Source organism: Thermobia domestica, chromosome 4 (genome assembly GCF_964235325.1).
Source record: "Thermobia domestica chromosome 4, izTheDome1.hap1.1, whole genome shotgun sequence".
Classification (NCBI taxonomy): domain Eukaryota; kingdom Metazoa; phylum Arthropoda; class Insecta; order Zygentoma; family Lepismatidae; genus Thermobia; species Thermobia domestica.
The window spans coordinates 14,316,345-14,336,693 of NC_137457.1; the positions used below are offsets into that span (position 1 = coordinate 14,316,345).

Below are 20,349 nucleotides of genomic sequence, written 5' to 3' on the forward strand. Positions count from 1 at the left end.
AAATGGAACGCATATCTTGAGAATCAGCGAAGTTAGGTGGCCTAATGGAGAGTACATGTGGAGCGGGGACTTCAGAATGATTTACTCAGGTGCTGCAAACGGTACAGCAGGAGTCAGTTTTGTTTTGAATATGAAGATAGGACAGACGTTATAGACAGTTAGAGATACAATTAAAGGATACTGATGTGGAAGGTAAAAACCGAACCGAAAGATATGACGATAATCCAAGTATATATGCCTACATCAAGCTACACAGATGAGGAAGTAGAAGAAACATACGAGCAAATAGAACAAGTATTGATGAAAGTTCAAGACCAGGACAGCTTAATCATCATGACAAAGAAGATAATGTCACTGGGAATCTCGAAGTAAGAGAAAGAAATGCGAGATGCACACGACTAGTTGAGTTTTGAAAAATACATAATCTGACTATAACACTCTCTTCCAACAACCACTAAGAAGAAGATATACATGGACAAGACCAGTAGACAAAGAAAGATAACACATAGAGTATATGATGGTCCGACAAGCATTTAGAAATCAACTGAAGAACAATAAGAGTTACCCAGGTGCAGGCGTTGACTCAGACCATAATTTAGTTTTGATGAAGAGCTAACTCTGACTAAAGAAGAAAAGAGTATTAACACCAAACAAAAGATTTAACACAATCTAGCTAAGAAGAGATGAAAACAGAGAAAGTAATTTGCAACTGCGACATAAAAACACACGTCTAAGATAGTTTTAGCAGGTGATGACATCAGCTGGAAATGGGAAGCCATAAAAGCAGGGATTTTAAAAGCAGCTGATATGCACATAGGACGAGAATCAAGAACAAATATAAACTTGAGTAACACCAGAAATATTAGAAATGGTGGAGAAAAGAAGACAGTTCAAGATAAACAATAAAGAGGATTATAGAAGGTGCAGAAATCACATCAATAGAGAAGTAAAGAAAGTCAGAGAAAACTGGTTAAACAACTTGTGCAAGGAACATTGAAAAAAATATAGTGAAAGGCAATACAGAAACCGTATATAGAAAGGTTAGAAAACAGTTCGACGAGAAAAAGAAACACACAGACATTATCATAGACAAGGATGGGGCAACGCTAATACAAGTAAAAGAGGAGCAGATACCAAGGAGATGGAAGGAATACATTGAAGAACTCTACAAAGGAGATACAGTGAACGAAGAAGAGATAGAGAAGGAAGAAAACGAATTTTACAGTGCAAATTTGGCAATGCTTTGGAGAAAATGCAATATGATAAAGCCCCAGGAATAGACCAAATACCAACGAAAGTCATTATAAATCTTGGAATAACAACTAAGCAGAAATTATTTAATCTTTATTAATGAAATGTACATCTCGGAAAAAAATACCAAGATACTTCGAGAAAAGCATATTTACCCCTATCACGAAGAGAAAATGCCTCACGAAAATGCGAAAAACACAGAACGTTGAATTTGCTTTCTCATGCATCAAAAATACTGTGCAGAATTATCGCACAACGAACAGAAGAGAAAATCGAAGAATGGTTATCGGAGGATCATTTTGTATTCAGGAGAGAAAGGGGAACAAAGAAATTAATACTGAACCTACAATTGATCATGGAACAGCACATCAGAATAAACAAACCAATTGTGATAGCATTTGTAAATATAGAAAAGAGCTTTTGACAACGTAGATTGGAATATCATGTTCAGACCATTGACAAATCTGAAAGTGGATTACAGAGACAAAAGAATAATATACCAGCTTTACAGGAACGAGAAAGCTGTTATAGAAAGAGATAAGAAGGAAGCAAGAGTAAGTAAGGGAGTAAGGCAATGATATGGACTTTCAGCTCTCCTGTTAAACGCTTATATAGAAGAAGCTATGAAAGTATTCTTTGATAGAAACAAGAAAGGAGTAAAAATAAATGGCGGCAGGTTTTCAACACAATAAGATTTGATGATGACATAGTACTGATAGCGAAAAACGAAACGGACTTGCAGAAATCACTTTCAAAGTTGAACGACCAACTGAAAATAAAACATGCAAAATGAAGATTAAATAAGAAGAAAATCGAGGTGATAAAGTCAAATCACAAGAGCAGGACAGGAAGGGGCAAATGTATGGCTCGGTGAAGAGAAAATCGAAATGTTAAGACGTTCCACTAGCTAGGAAGTCTAATATTCGCTGACAGAAGAAGTGAAAAATACGTAAGTTCGAGAATAGTGCAGGCTAAACAAGCATTCAATAGAAAAGGAGAACTGCTAACATCAAGAAATTTGTCGTTCAATGTTCGAAAACGCGTTATTAAGACACTGGTATGGATCGTGGTGCTTTACGGATCAGAGACTGAAAGGCTGAAATTTCCAAGCTACAAGCATTTGAGATGTGGTGTTGGCGCATAATGCTGCGAATATCATGGACTGAAAGGAAAGGGAATGAAGATGTACTAAAGGATCATGAAGATGAAAAGGAAAAAGAAGAAACAGCATGCTTGAACATCTTATTCGGCACTCCGATTGGATCACCATGCTGATAGAGGGAAAGACATAAGGAAAATCAGGAAGAGAAAGAACAAGGATAGAACCTGTAGATACAATTACGAAGAATAGATATTATCAAAATATAAAACAGCTCTCCCAAGGGAGTGAGGGGTTTTAAAATTTCCATGTTGCCCACCAACCTATGGTTGAGGTGAACAAGAAGAAGCTCCATCATATCTAATAACACAGAAATACATTCATGAGTCAGCCTAATGTCTGCGGAATGCTCCCCTGGTATTGGTGGTTTAGTTTTCCAGTTGTATATGACTATACAGTTTTAAGGCTCAGTTTTAAGGAATTAATAAACACCCTCCGTTCTTCATTGAAACCAAAGTATTAACCAAGCATAGCTATCTTTTCTTCTCACAAGTTCGAGGAGTATCCTGCAGGCCTTGTGGCTCAGTGGAAGAGCGTTCATTTCTTAAGCGTGGGGTACCTTGTTTGGTACCAGCCATTTCCATGTAGGTTTTCTGATGGACAAATACTGTTTGCGTTGGTTTTGGGAGGTTCTCTTGTTTCCTTGCACTTTGTTCATTACATAAATTTATTCACACTCATCATCATCTCCTTTGGCCTATATGTCAGGGTAGTAAAATTGAAAGATGGTGACCCTAACAGCACAATTACATAGCAGGCATATGCCTATTATGTTCCCTCTGGTACATAGGAATGTGTCCAGTGCCTTATATACTTCTGAGAAATAAATCACGTAAAAAGCAAGTGATAGTCACAGTCTATGTCCGCCCCTAGGCGCATGCCTCGCATGTACCTGGGGAACGTGCCTAGTATGTTCTAGATATGTTCCCCATGCCGTAAGCGTCAGTCAACCACAAAATTACTCCTCCAAAATATGTTCAATTGCCCATATGCGTAATGTGTTTACATTAAGGTGAGTCTTAATAACACTTTAAACAAGTAAAAAATGTAGGACTACCCTAGGGTGGGCGCGAACCACCAACCTTTGGTTTACTATCCGCGTGCTCTTCCTACTTGGCCACAGACACAATATGTACCTAAAGCACGTACACTCATGTCCAAAATTATTGTCGCATGTCTATTAATATGTTGTTCTAGGAATATTATTTGGTAACGAATTCGCCCGGTATTTCTTATAATGTTAGTACGTGTATAATTGGCAAAACCATAAAACATGACAGATATATGTCCCAAGTGACGACATAAAAATAAATGAGTGTTAGATTGCGAAACTGAGCCAGGTATATAAATGGTACATATTTGTGGTACATAGTTGCAAATATCAATTAGGTGTAACAAGTACCTAAAACTGTAGGTAGCTGAAGTACACTCATGTCCAAAATGATTGTCGCATATCTATAACTGTCTTCTTGTAAGAATATAATTTGATAATGATTTTGCAGGGTACTTTTAATACTGATACTATGTGTATAACCGGGAAATGTATATTTGTGGTAAATTCCATACGAAAAGAATTATAAATACGAAAAATAGAATGAGTAAAACAAAATGTTGCTAAATTGACAAGAAAGTTTTATATTCGTTTTATTGTTCTTATTTACTGCTCTTTTGACATGAAATTTGCGACATACATGTCTTCGCCAATTATACACATACTAACATTATAAGGAATACCGAGCGAATTCGTTATCAAATTATATTGCTACAACAACATACGTATTTATAGACATGCGACGATAATTTTGGACATGACTGTACATACTTAGCACATGAATATCATATGTGCCAAGAGTCGGGTAGCTAAAAAGTAGCTGGGACACCTAAATGGCAGATGCCTAACACATCTTGTGCTGTTAGGAGATGTAATAGTTTTCTAATTTTTAAAAAGTACACTAAGATTTTTGCCTATTTGAATATTGTACTTGATTATTAGTCATTTTACTATTTAACTGTCGTAAAGTACCTCTTATATTTCACTATAATTTTGAGTCTTCACTTGAGTCACTCCAAAATCCTACCTAATAATACATTAATGGAGTAAGTGATTACAATAATTTACATTCCCTTTCAACCGATTTTAGTCCTCAAATTTTACGATTATTTTACATATATTCATCAAATTATTGGATTTTCATAGTGTCCAAAGAAAACATTTGTATACTTAGATCGGATTATACCTTCTGATTCAGCTTAATGTATAAAATCGCCTTTCAAATATTGTTGGTGTTGTTTAGAAACACCGTAAATTTATATTAATGTGTGGTTGGTTGGATGGTTTGAAGTGTAGAGTAATTTTCATTTCTGGGATATATGAAACTTGGACCTACAGATTAACGTGGGGTCCGAAGATGAGCTCCCACCGGAAATCGAATCTGGGTCATCCGCACGAAATATGTGTACTGATTAACATTTGCATTACAAATATTGAAAATAAAACAAAAAGTAAAAAGGCCAATCAAGCAGTTGAAACCCGAGAATTACATTACAAAGTGTGTATGTGTAATACGAGGCACATCAGAAAGTAAGGTTACAAACCCTGCAGTGAATATAGTATATATTATTTCATACAATCAATACAGCCAACAGAGAGTACATACACTAGTTTAATTTTCGAAGTAGTCTCCATTTCGGTTGAAGCACTTGCCGCATCGTGGGATAAGTTTGGAAGTTCTCTCCTGAAAAAGAAATCCTGTGCATTTCTGTTCAGCCACGTTGAGACGAAATGTTTCACCTCCTCGTCTGAAGAGAAGCGACGACATCCTAAGTTGCTGCTTTAAGTACGGGAACAGATGAAAGTCGCCTGGAGCGAGGTCTGAGCTGTATTTAAACCTGTTGATGCCATGCTGGACGGCCACTGCGATTCTCGTTGGTGACGTTGCAAACTTCCGACACAATTCTCTGACATGTCGACGAGACATTGCAGTCTTTATGTGAACCTCTACCAGCTGCCGGAGAATATCAGCAGCGGTTACATACTTCGCCCTCAGAAATCGAATAACTGAGCGAACCTCTTCGCAAGACCAATTTCCCAAACGAGTCGCCATTTGTGCTTACTTGCAACTAGCGACGTAGGTGGCGGGTGACTGAAAGTAAACACAGTTGCCAACTCAATGTATTAAAATCACTGCACACTCCTCTTCTACAACAGATGAAACTCCAAATATATCGTCCTTGTGTAGCATATTTTAAGATTAATGTTCTTTTGAAAATAAAAAAATAAAAAATAATATTAGCGCCACTTCGAATGTATGGTAGGAGGAAGAACTAGTATTGTCTGAAGTGTTAACGGAGGCCCTTATGGCCATTGGAAAATTGAATCAGACGGAGGGCACATGCTCTTGTTAAGAGTTGAAATGGTGCAATCATAATAGCAAGCCAGGATTTTGTCTTCAGAAATATTAAGTTGGTGAATTGTACAATTCAAGAAATATTTAGATAAGTTTATATAGTGTTTCCTGAAAGGTGCCTAGTGACGTTAATTGAAGTTGAATGGGAGCGTTAATTGGAATGTTATCAAGGCACTATTTTGGTATTAATTAATAAGTGTATTTTGGAATTTCTTTTCCTGTTTTAACTGACAATGTGATATGCCTAGTAACAGTGAAGATTTTAATTAAATATCAAAGGTATAATCTTTTATGAACATTGAATGCTAAGGAATTAAGTGGAAACTGGAAATGACAAAGTGTAATTTAAAGGAACATTTAAAACTAGTTACCATTATTCATCGAATGATTATGTCCTCAATTATTATGTAAGTGTTACAGCAATTCTGTGTATTCACGCAAATTTTGTACAATAATTATTAAAACGTCCAGTGTACTAGTGGAATTAGTGGAGTTTTCTTGCAATTATATTAAAATTTTGATAATCTGAATTCTCTCCAGTTTTCATAATAGTCTAGTGTTCACGCAAGTTCCTTTATAAAGATTTATTTTAATAATTTTGTGTGGGTCCTATAACTCTGCACCACGGCGTCTTGTTGAGAAAAAAAGGACTTAAAAGACAGGCGCATAACCTGAGTTTCTGATTCCCCCTCGTATTTCTAATAGTTATGATTCTTTCAGTCAGTAATGGCTTTTAGAACGTTGCTTATAATATCTCATTGTATTTTCACAGCCAACTACATTAATCACCTACGAAACGTACATGATGAGCAGGAAATAAGGCTGAAATCTAAACAGAATACTGAACGAAAATTTAAAACAAAATATTCTCGCCGTCCCCAAGGTAAGCAAAGATTTTTAAAAAAATCATATCGTATTTTTTTCTTTCAAATCAAATATTGTTTAAGATATATCTTTGAACACGAAGTACTAAATGAAAAAATAATTCGTCCGAAAACAAACTACAAAAAAAAAAAAAAAAAAAACGGTAAGTTTTTATCACTTAGAAAGCAGTTTCCTTACATTGCAGGTAGTTGTAGATCAACAAATTAATTTAATTATTCAAATAACAGATGTAAAATGAGGAATTCTATTTTTTTCAAAAATAAAATAAATATTCATTTATCCTAATTACTGGTGATATTATAGAATGATGTGTAAATTCACATTTCATGTACAGCGTTGTTCATAACTTTGTTGACTTACTTCTGCTTTAAGGCAGTACTCTCACATTCTTACAAGAAGGTAATATATAGGTTCAAAGCAACAACCAGATTTTAAAGTAATTTATACGTAAATGTTACCAATTTATATATAAATATTACCATCTTACGAAAAATATTGCGAGAAGTTTATATTATAAATTCAGATTATGTTATGAATCACTATAATATTTTCTAATACATTTTCTATATAATAACTTTATTAAATGCTTTCAATATACAATTCCTATTTTGTTATTTTGGGCAGAAAACTTAACATATTGCACATGATATAAAAGGTAATAATTATACTACAAATGGCAGAATATTTCATGGCTCACAAATCGTAAAGAATATATACAATTCTACACTATACTACATGCAATTGTAGTTCTACTCTATTCCAAACTATCTATATACTATTCTACTTAACACAATCTCGCAAGAATATATTTGGTCATCATCATTTGAATTTAATGCTAGATTATTATCTTTCATATTATATACAATATGCTCATGATTTCTCATGATACTTACATCATTATATGTTTTTATACAGGGTGGTACGGAAGTACCCTTTAGTTTCAACAGTATAGTGTTAGTTATGGTACAATGTCTGTACACCGTTACCTTGAAGTCTTAAGAGTCTTAAGAATCATAAACATCGGTATGATCACCATCCATGTCGTAACACCGCTGAATTCTGCGCCAACTTCTCGCAGATGTTTTGCGTAGATGCTCCGAAGTTCCGAATATGAAGGCGAGTTCCACAACTGCTCGTAATTCTGCATTGTGTGATATCGAGTGTTTCTTACTTGTTGCTTTATGAAACCCCAGAGAGCATTATCTGGTGTCGTCAGATCGGGACTTCTTGGAGGCCAGGCAAAGAGAGCTGGTGAAGATGCACAACCTCTTCCAATCTAGCCGCCAGGAAACATCTGATTCAGCTAATTGCGCGCGTGAATTGCGAAGTGCGCTGGTGCTCAGAAAACAAATAAACATGAATAGCAAGGTTGCCAGACAATGCCAAGCAATTTTGCCAAACAAATGTGGGTAAAACATATAACCGTCAGAAAACACCAATTAGGGATACCCCACTTCCGGACCACGCTGTACTATATAATTAACAGTTTTTATAATACTGCAATATTATTGCTTTTTATAGTACACTTTTAGGTTTTCCTTTAGTTCATTTCTACTCCACATCTTCTACTTTAAACACTGTATTATTATTCTGTTTTCTGTCATTGTTTTACCTCTATTCTCATCTTTCCGAATATTTCCTTGTTTTCTTCATAACCACTTGTATCAAATTGATGAATCATTTCATTTAAACTGTTTAGAAATAATGTCTCAATTTCAGGTATATAATTACTGGTGTCCATATAACATAAATCTTTATAATTGCCTTACTTTGGTTTTATAGTGCTACAATGGAAGTCATATGTAAAGATTTTAAAAAATTCTAAAACACTCATACTCCGTATGCCGCATTGTTTAGAGATAGTATTACTTTCACGATATATATTAAACATAAGTCTTCCGTAAATGTTCCATGATCAACGTTATCTCTTGCAAATACTCTTTAACTTTTTCGGTCATATTCAAGTTGAATAGGTTGTGTCTTTCAAACGTTTTCATCGTTTTTTTTTTTTTTTTTAAACTTACCATTCTTCATTAATTTACAGAACAGTCTTTCAGTCATTTTAGCTTCTGGTCTCATTTCTGTATTTAAATTGATGTATTTTAACAGATGTCATTGCTTGAAATCTAATATGTTACGTGGCACTTTCTTTATTCTTACTCCGAATAACACATATTTCGTTAGTATACATATATTATTGATTATATTTTTGTTCATATTTAGTTAGGAATATTTGTATTAATTCTTTTAGTAATACTTTAACAACTATTTTTGCAGCATCTAATTCGATATAATTAACATTACTTTTATATCCTTCATTTCCATTTTTGATATAATAACTAAATCTTGTTTGAAGAATCTTTTGATATTTTATTTCTTAGGATAATTGTTATCTATTTTTAATTTACATAACAAACATACAAACTAAGTAAGTGGAACTCTTGAAGATTGGTTATAGTGTCGAACTCTATTTGATTATATTACGGAAAACTAAATTGGTGTTCTAACAGTTTCATGTACTTTACAATATAGTACTTGATCTTGTAGTCTCTTTTACTTCTAAAGCTCTCTGTTAAATATCTATCACAGAAGTATAGTTGATATTTTCATATTTTGCTATTTGACTTTTTATTAATTCTGACAGTACTTTATCAGACAATAATGATAAGTTTATAATTTTATATATATAACATAAATAAGAAGAAAACCAAAGTAATAAAGTGCACAAGAGCAGGACAGGAAGAGGCAAACGTATGGCTAAAGGGAGAGAAAATGGAAGACACCAAGACTTTCCCCTATTTAGGAAATCTACACGTAATATCCTCGAACGGAAGAAGTAGAAAAGACATAAGTTCCAGAATAGCGCAGGCTAAACAAGAATTAAGACTGTGACATGGAATGTTGCCCGTTACGGACCAGAGAAGTGGACATTGAGAAAATCTGAAATTTCCAAGCTTTAAGCATTTGAAATGTGGTGTTGGCGCAGAATACTGGGAATATCATGGACCGAAAGGAAAAGGAATGAAGAGGTACTAAAAGAAGCTAATGAAGGACGACAGATCATGAGGATAATAGGAAAAAGAAGAAACAACATGTTTGGCCATATTATTTGACACTATAATTGGATCATCGTGTTGATAGAGGGAAAGACAGAAGGAAAACCAGAAAGAGAACCAAGGATAGAATATCTAGATGCAGTTACCAAGAAGAATCCTTATCAAAGTATAAAATAGCTGTCTCAAACGAGAGAAAATTTTTAAAATTTTCAGGTTGCCCACCAACCTATGGTTGAGGTGAACAAGAATATATATATATAATAACATTCTTTTTTCCTTATTCTTTGTGATTTGCAGCGGGTAGACATACTTTTATCATAACCATAAAAGCTTATTAATATATTGCTTCTTTACTTAAACTTCCGTTATACAATTTATAGGGAATTCAATACCATTACAGCATTTTTTCTTAATTGTTTAACAACTTTTTATAGTGGGAGTGTTTGAAGATGTTAGAAAATTGTTGTACGTTTTAAGTAACTTGCATTATAATAGAACATCTATTATCATCATTTTTATCATTAATTACTGCTTCTTTTTAATTTCTTCAGGAGGATGAATACAAGAAGCTCTTAAGAGTGCATATTTGTTTAACCTGATTTCTAAATGTATAATTGGATCAGTGAACGTGTAGTAGAACCCTTCACTGAAAGTCTGTCGCAGTGCAATATCATGTTGGCATTTTTCTAATCGCCCCGCGCCACCGAGGACGAGATTAAACCAGAGCTGGCTAACTAACACGTTCTAGAGGCAGGGATGAATTCAGGGGGTAGCCCGGGGGGAATCTCCCCCCGAAAAAATTCATTCCCCCCCGGAGAAACTTCCAAAATTTCAGTCACAAAATGTAGAAATTACTTCACCCAATTATTTGCTTTTTTTCCGTGCACGTGCAGTCGAAATCCGATCTCTCAATATACATGACGCAGACCCATTCTATATAAATATTAAACAATTAACATCTAAGATAGAATACCAAGTAGTCAATAAAACCTGTATTTCTTAACGCTATGAGCGAGTTTGGCAGAACATGAAATTGTCAACTGTTGAAGAAAGATTTGTATTTTAGTAGGTACTATATTCTCGCCCTATATTATATTTTAGTAGGCCTACTGTAGGTAGCACTAGCACAGATTGAGATAGGAAAGGAAAGATAGGGCTTTGATCATTCCATATGATCTCTGATGTCAGCAGACTTCATTCAGTTCTTGAAAATGTACAGTTCTTGCATTATTTGAAATAGAGCGCCTAAAACCCATTTCTTGCATCGGAAGTAACAGACGTAAATGTGCTTTACGATTGTTAAAGTAAACACACCTTTCTTTAACTAAAAAATAAGTGAGTTAAAGGGTGAGATTCAGAGGGATCAGGGAGGAACAGTTATCCCTCCTGGGTTAGAGATTTATATAGAATTTATCAATATAATAGTAGTATATAAGTGAAAGATTGCTATTGAAGGTGACGAAGATCCTGCTCAGTGCCGTGCAATGGTGGAGAGACAACGGCTCCGGGCGCCGAGGTAAGGGGCGCAAAATTCGGGAGGGAAAAATAAAAGAAAAGAAGGAAAAAAAGAGAGGAATGAAACACATATGCACATGTGGGCATGTGCACATATATAAAATGAAAGGAAAGAAAGTAATAAAAAGTGCTCAAAATCAAGGAAAAGCAGGGTTTACTTTTTAAAATTTTCTCACCTTTCGCGGCTGGTCTGTCGACCTTACTCACACGTACGGGACTACCGTCGTATACTCTCGCCCCAAGCGCTGATTTTCCACCACACGGCACAAAGTCGTGGAAAATCCTACTGAAGATTTCGTAAACTAAACTATTGATGTGTATGCAGTAAAGAAACCAAGGCTAATATGCTTGATTTAGACTCAGAAGTGTGAGAAAGAATGATACCTTTTTGTTAAGATATTCCTATGTATGTTTGTTTCAGAACAAAAATATTTGAGTTAATTTAAATCTTTTTAAAAACTTCTACATTAGTAACAAACAGCAACTACTGAATATAGGAAATAATAACAAATATAGCTACTGTAAATAGCAGTTAAAATTTAGTCTATAATATTTTTGCCAGTCTTTATTTAACGTTGTAGATAAAAATAAAACGATTGTTTTTTTAAATTATATCCTCACATTGAATATTTATCAGCAATTAGTCTCAATATTAGGTAAGATGTGCATGTGAGTGGAATTGTTAAGTATGCTGCTTTCTTGCAAAAATACAGAAAAACAATCCTTCCCCCCCGAGGAGTTCACATTCCCCCCCGGGTGAAAATGTCTGAATTCAACACTGTCTAGAGGTAGCTCGTATTAAAAGAAAATGATAGATTAACTTGTTGCTACTCCGTAACTAATTCTTACTTTCAGTTTGCCTGCCAGATTACGTGAAGGCTGTTATCAACTTAAGGTCATTGTGTATATTCCGTGTCCCTTGAGTTGTTTCAAACATCAATTCTTTGGGTATACCAGCACGTCGAGTGTGGTGCTGTTCTTGTGTGATTTGTGGCCATGTTAGTCATACTGCAGAACCCTTTACACTGACTAAGCCCTTTTGTGCCAATTCCAAGAGGAATCATTCTGCTGGTCTCGAGACTGTCCAACCTTTCTACGTAAGAAACGTATTTGAAATTTAATGATTGTTGAGAAAATCTCTGCTGCAGATGCTAAGCGTCGTCTAAAAGGAAGCACCACTTGCTCGTTTTCTGTGCCCTTTGCTACTGTTGAAACTGCCATTTGTTAATCTGTGGTACTCCAGATGTCTGATGTTTCTGCTCGAACAGATCTTGTTCCCCACAAAAGTCCAGAAATACAACGTCAGTCGTATCATCTAGTGAACCCCCCAAAACCGCACGTATTTCTGTTAGTGTTGGCCATTGCTCCAGCTCTTCGTAGCTCACTTTATATCATTGGCTTGAAACTTATCAGGTATATACGCCAACTCAATGATACGGTTCTATCACCGAAATGAACCAAATCTATACTTGTTCGGTAACCACCTGCAGTTTCTTTGAAACCTGTCGCGGTGGAAGATGAACTAATGGATACTAAGTGAACGTTGCTAGGCTCAATGGAAAAGCTCGTCCCAAACGTTATATAATTTTATTGCTTTTTTACTCTTTTGTGGTTATTGTTATATATTTTCTCTATTTAGTCTTATTGCTATTTATTGATATTGTTATAAAATATTTTGTTACTATTGTTACTATTTATTGTTATTTATTCACATTTACTACGAATATTATATATGTTATTCTCATATAATTATAATTTCGTGTGTTATTTTAGATTGTTATTTGTCTTTGGCAGAAATTTTTTATTATAGTTTGATATGTTTTCAAAATTTGATTGTGTTCATCTTGAAGGGAACAAGTAGACCTCGATGCAGACGTCCCCATTAAACCTCAATCAATAAATCAACTTCTTCCTCGATTTATTAAAAACATATGACAGATAAAAAGCTAGATGAAATAATTCAACATGAGTATTATATATATATATGTTAGATTCAAAATTGTTAACAAACTTTAGAATTATGTATTAATAAAAATAAGTAAATCATTTAAAGAATTCCTATATAATAAATAAGAAATCCTATCTTACAAAACAAGATGAATCATAATAAATTCTTTAAAAAAATCTAACATTCAATAATCTAGAAGGAACCATATAATATGACCTTATAGAATTCATACAAAAAACACTGATGAAAGATTATGCTATGTTTAGAAGGAAAATATTAAATTATATTGTAATATACAGGTGTTGCACCAAAAAATCTAAAACGTTTGCAAAAGTGTTAAAATCATACCTAGTTTGGTGGGAGGCCTCCTTTTGCGCCCAAAACAGCTTGGATCCGATTTGGAATGGACGTATACAGCTCTTGAATAGTGGTGTGTGGAATTTTGTACCATTGTTCCTCCAAAACATGCTCCAGTTCCTTAAGGGATGCTTGTGGAGGGTAATGAGACCAAACACGCCTTTCTAACTCTAACCACAATGGCTCAATGATGTTCAAATCTGGTGGTTTTGGGATCCAGAAAAGGTGTGATAGCTCCTGGTCATGCTCCTCAAACCATGATTTCACTGTTTTTGCAGCGTAACAGGGTGCGAAATCATCTTGGTAGATACCATCACCATCAAGGAACAATATCTGGGTTATGGGTAGAACCTGGTCCCCCAAATGGCCTCATACGCCTTAGCATTCATCATTCCATGCAGGGCTATGATTGGACCTGCAGAAACCAAGTTATCACTGCCCAAACTGTAACAGAACCACCCCCATGCTTTACAGTTGGGAGCAGACAGTCTGTATCATAGGCCTGCGACGGTGTTCTCCATACGTAAACACGACCGGTTGTTGGAAACAAGGTGAAGGTCGATTCATCGGACCACATTACGTTTTCCACTGCCCATGAGTCCACGCCTTGTGGTCCTTGCACCACTGGATACGCTTCTTCGTATTTACTGCTCTGACCAGGGATTTGGCTATAGCAGACCTGCCATGAATTTTCATTTTATGAAGTTCCCGTTGCACTTTCTTCGATGAATTCAGGTTCTATAAGCCGAAATTGAGTTCAGACGTACTTTTCATTGCAGTGGTCGTTCTTTTAGCTGCTACAATCCGTTTTAGTGCCCTGCGGTCCCTATCTGACAAGATTGTCTTTCCACCACTGTTGTGCTTTACAGACGTCGTTTGCCCATGAATTGTGTATGCTCTCGTGACATTGGACACAGTGCCTTTGGAAACCCCACAATGTTTGCCACTGTTGCCACTGAAGCTCCAACTAGACAGGAGTCAACGATCATATCTCTTTGGAAGTCTGTCAGGTCGCACATTTTACCGGGCCACTTTCACATCACGACGCTCACAGGTGAACTGGTTACTGCTGACGGAAGAGGAAGGTACACATGACACATTGAAAACAAAAATCTATCTTCAACCAAAACACGTGTTGTACAATGAAGGGCCAAACTTACGTATCTTGTATGAAATGTTTTTAGACTTTTTGTCAACCCCCTATATATATATATATATATATATATATATATAAAGAGAACGTACAAATCCTTTGTCCGCTCATCACGCTAATACGGCTGAACCAATTTCTTTTATTTTTGGGGGGTTATTAGGATTTGGACCCTAGATGGTTTTTATCATATCACTTTAATTTTCAATTACCAGTGTCTTGAGATAATTGACCATTCAGGTGTCCATTACGTACAAATCCTTTGTTAGTTCATCATAGGTATAAAAATAAACGTATGTATATGCAACCCGCATGACCGTGTCACTCGGCGGGTTAACATAAATGACAGGCGTTATAATGGTTTTTATCATATCACTTGAAAGCGAAAAAGTAAAAATTATCTAAGTAACAAAGTTTATTGCGTTCCGGGGTGACCGCAGCGAAGCGGGGCGGGTTAACATAAATGACAGGCGATATAATGTTAACATTTACTGCAATCTTCTATGGTTTTTATCATATCACTTGAAAGCGAAAAAGTAAAAATTATCTAAGTAACAAAGTTTATTGCGTTCCGGGGTGACCGCAGCGAAGCGGGGCGGGTTAACATAAATGACAGGCGATATAATGTTAACATTTACTGCAATCTTCTATGGTTTTTATCATATCACTTGAAAGCGAAAAAGTAAAAATTATCTAAGTAACAAAGTTTATTGCGTTCCGGGGTGACCGCAGCGAAGCGGGGCGGGTTAACATAAATGACAGGCGATATAATGTTAACATTTACTGCAATCTTCTATGGTTTTTATCATATCACTTGAAAGCGAAAAAGTAAAAATTATCTAAGTAACAAAGTTTATTGCGTTCCGGGGTGACCGCAGCGAAGCGGGGCGGGTTAACATAAATGACAGGCGATATAATGTTAACATTTACTGCAATCTTCTATGGTTTTTATCATATCACTTGAAAGCGAAAAAGTAAAAATTATCTAAGTAACAAAGTTTATTGCGTTCCGGGGTGACCGCAGCGAAGCGGGGTGAACGCTGCTAGTATATATATATATATATATATATATATATATATATATATATATATATATATATATATATATATATATATATATATATATATATATATAAGTGATAAGTGTTAAAGGTGATGAAGAGTTAAAAGCTTTTTATGTAATACTAAGGTATGAAGACTTTAATAGTGGTTTATAGATGTACCAAATATATTTAAATAAAAATACATAAATCAGTAAATTCTCTAGGAATAAAATTCACAATTATTACGGAGCCTCAAAAGAAATCTTTTCTTACTAATAGTTTGAATGTAATTCTAAAAGTGTACGAAGCGTAGTAAATAGAGAAGTAATTTTGAAAATTAACAAGTGTTCATTTGCAGTACTCTATGATCAATGGACAGAATTTGAAAATAATCTGAAATTTTACGTCCCGTGGTTATGCCGGCTAGGCTAAAGGAGACGATGATGATGAGAAATGAATTGAATGTTGTAATGAAGGAACTGAGAAGAAACGGGAGAACCCCGAGAAAATCCATGGACACGGTATTTGTCCACCACAAAGTTCATTTGGCGCGAGCTGGGATCAAACCAATGATCCCATGCACCGCAGGTGAACGCTCAACCACTGAGCCACCGCGCCCCCTTCCTTCCAATTAAGAACGAAGTAAACAGGATATTTCCCTATCAATATGCCAACTTGTAAATATAAATGTATACATTTAGATATGTTTTTCTGGTTAAAAGCAAAAAAAAAAAAAAAAATCAAACATTCGATTTTTTTAACCATGAGTAGGGGAGTGTAATTTAGTACTGTATCTTCTTTATGGCTTGTAAGGCATAAAGTTGTATGCCATACATGGCATAATCAGAGCTTTCTATCATGTTATATTAGCTGTTATTTCATGTGCAATATGTAAATCATCTGCTCAGAATAATAAAATTAAGAATTTTATATAGAAAATATTTAAAGATTTTTATATAGGATTATTGAAAAAGCGTTTTGTTATATCAAATTTTTTCAAAACACGCTAACAAAATTCGTAAACGTGTTCTTCACACATTCCGATTTTATATATGATGAATGACGTCAGACATATGACATCCTCTACTACGCTGACATACAATAACTCTGTGAAATTCGCTAGACTGCCTGACAAGTTTCCACTTGGATTTCGCCGACGATCCGTCAAATTGCCTCGTTTAATTCACTGATGGAACGGTGTTTATTGATATACACTAATGATTTAAGACTACCCCCAAAATAAAAGGGTCACAAGGAATTAAGTCGCATGACGTCGAAGGCCATTGCTGGTCAGGATTACCAGAAATGAGATGATCCGTTCTGATAAATTATTTTCAAATTAGCACACGTTGCGCTATAGTAAACTGCTTTATGGCTAGACAAAAACTTAAGAAATCCGAGGAATTCAGACTAAAGCGACAATCGTACTGTTTGTGGGTAGAACAACAATACAAAACAATGTCGGCAACAGAGAAAACAAATTGCCAGACGTTTCAAAACCGCTTTTTGAATAACCCTTTAAATAGGGAAGAAAATGTTCGAAAACCTTATAACGAATCATAATTAAATCTGGCTCAGTGATAAAAAAAAAATGACATTACGTTTTCATATAATATGTTTGTATATTAATTATACTGTATATAAAATGTTCAGAAACTGAGGATGACTGAATCTATATATCATTTCTACTCTCACATGGGAACTTTAGTACGTTAAGTTGAGATAAACTATATAAGACAAACATCTATTGTTAAGCACGAAGGGCCTCTAAGATGGCTGAAAGGTAGCCAGCAATGTCTGTAACCAAATTGTATAAATTTGATGTGCGTCTGATTTCATGTAACTTAATTTACTAAGTTGATTCACTCTTTATTTTACTGTAATGTTCTGTCATAGTAATAATAATAATTGTTATTATTATTTCTAGGCTTAACCCCAAGTCAGCAACCAATACATTACTATGATAGGTATCGTGCGTTTCCTAATCTTCGCCCTATGAGCAACGACTTCTCTCCTGGTCGATTGGAGTATTCAGAAATTCCTCAGAGCCAGGGGCTATCAGCAGTAGATGAACAAGGGATAGCAACAGGCGGACTATTCGGTATCTATAAACTTTACAATGGAGAAGAGAACGTTGGCTGGAGCTTGGATAAAATAGCCCCCGTTGGTAGCTATTCACAGTATAAGCATCCTGCATATCCTGGTTACATTGTTGGAATGGGGCAGCCTCCAGAGCGAATGCCTCTCACTGCTAATTCACAGAAGAGCCCTCAATCTCCTTCTCCCTCATTAGGTAAGTATTTCAGAATGAAAGTTCTAATTTTACATTTTTTATTTTATGATCACGCTAAGAAAACTGATGAGTAATGAATAGGGCAACAGAAAACCATAAAAAGCATAACAGTAATTTACACATATGGTTGGTATCTAGAACATGGTTATGATTGTCTAAGGACCCAGAAGAAACTAATTTTAAAAAGCATAATAAAGCGTAATTTTAGAAAATAAATCATAAAGCATAATTCAAAATATATAGCACAGTTCTTGGCAAACTCTATTACAACAATTCTTGGAAAATTCTGTTGATCTGCAAGTTTAACATACTGTATTAATAATTTTTAAACCAATATTTACAATTAAAAATAATTGAGAATATAACAATGCAACAATGAAGAGCTTTTTCTTATTTCGTTGTAATCTTTTGATGTGCAGAAAAAAGGAAAAGAAGAAGAAAACTTTCCATCAACAATGAATAGTATACAATAATTCCACACTATATTGTAATGTGTACCTCTTCAACTTGAACACTTTCTGTACTTTTTGGTGGCACCTTTCGCTTTTCGTTTTTGTATATATGCACTCCTAGGTGCACACAAGTTATAAAAGAAAACTGACCCGAGTAAAACATATCTCTTTACAGTGCATTAGCCCCAAGTAGTAAGTTAATGAAATATGAAAGAAACTGCTTGCATAAGATATTAATAAATAGATCAAGACTTTTAGAATATTTAATGTATACTAAATATTATACATTATACACGATTAACGTAAAACAATGATTGAAATTAACAATTAAGCATAATTTGGGAAAAATAAAGCATAATTAAACAAAAAATAAAGCATAATGTGGGTTGCTCTATACGTAAGGCTTACTTCAATGGTTTCATTTCATAAAATACTATCCGAAATAAAACAACGAAAAACATGAAATTCTGAGATATTAATGGCAGGCAGCTAGTACTAGATGTTTTTCGACAGTAGAAAAATGGTTTTCCATTCATTTTACCAAAATGTCTATAATACGTAGACATTGCATTTACCTAATAATTAACCGAAATATTTCTTTTATCAAGTTTTACCGATGTGTTTTCCTCTAACGTTTCCTCTAAATAAGAACTAGTGAAATTGTTGCAAAACTCTGAATAAATTAAATTACTCAAGAAGCATAGGCCTCATAACACAGTACTCTGTGTCCCAACCGAGACAAAGTTATTTTCTTGCAATGGTAGTTAAGTTCAAATGAGTTATGTACATCCCATGTGATATATATATAACCTTTCAATTCATTATCTTAAACAATCTAATGAGGAACGCAAAGACATTATATCTCACATCAGTACTACTTAGTCAAAATTTTATTTTAGACCTTAAGATTTTACCTTTAGATTTTAGAGGTAATTCTAAACTCCGAGAGCTTAATTTCCACTGTGTATGGAGTATTTAGTCTTAATCCATCTATTTAGTCTTATATATATATATCCATCTATGTGTTTCTCTTGAACAGTGTCTATAGAATTTTTACAACTTACTCGATTTTAGTAAAACATACTGTGTGTATTTTTGAAGGTATTACCTTGAAGACGTTTCTCGGTTTATTTTATGTTCTAAATGCTGATGAAGCTTCCTCGCAAATTCAGACAGAAACCTCGAATCGAATACATTGTTCCTCTTTTCAAAAATTTCTATATTAATAAAGCACATGTAATACTTTTTTTTTTGTTTCTTTCTAGGATATGGATTTTAGTTAGATAATATGTCTTAATTGACAGGATGCTAAACAAGGTAATAGTGTTAATTATATTCTAATGGATAAAACTATTTTAACGCTTCTGTATTATATAAATGATCTTTGTAACCAATTACAGCATATTATGTTCACATTATTTCTCACCTTAAAGCAAGCTGAGAATGTACTAGCTGAACATTAAGCTCATCAGTACACTAAAAATCTTTTCTTCTTACCTCTCATTAACCTTTAAGGCCACGTTTGAGATCATTCAACGTTGGGAAACATAGTATGGTAAAATCAAGAGGTCGTTGGAAGATGGTCTAGTGAAACTGCTCTAGTGGACAGCGTGCGTGCCTTTAGTCCTTAGGGTCTGCTGTTCGGTTCCCGGTGTAAGAACATCGAACGCATTACAGTAGTTCAGTTCCAACTTAAGTTTGTAGAACTTGTTTTATATAAAATCGCTGCTAAGAATAACATGTATGTTATACACATCTATTAACCCTAGAAAGGCAAACTTCACTCTCAACCCATTAAAGGTAAACATACGTAATATTTACGTACACACTAAA

General features: G+C 34.7%; 1 protein-coding gene across 2 annotated transcripts in view; it reads left to right on the forward strand.

The window, feature by feature from the left end:
* The window catches only part of LOC145683734 (uncharacterized), a 62,440-nt gene that overhangs the window by 33,010 nt on the left and 9,081 nt on the right, over positions 1-20,349 (forward strand). For both annotated transcript variants that reach the window (XM_081755256.1, XM_081755257.1), the window contains exons 7-9: positions 6,590-6,700; positions 17,699-18,064; positions 19,782-19,833. In XM_081755256.1, the coding sequence (XP_081611382.1) occupies positions 6,590-6,700; positions 17,699-18,064; positions 19,782-19,795 (491 nt within the window). In that variant the 3' untranslated portion in view covers positions 19,796-19,833. The remainder of the gene's footprint in view (positions 1-6,589; positions 6,701-17,698; positions 18,065-19,781; positions 19,834-20,349) is intronic.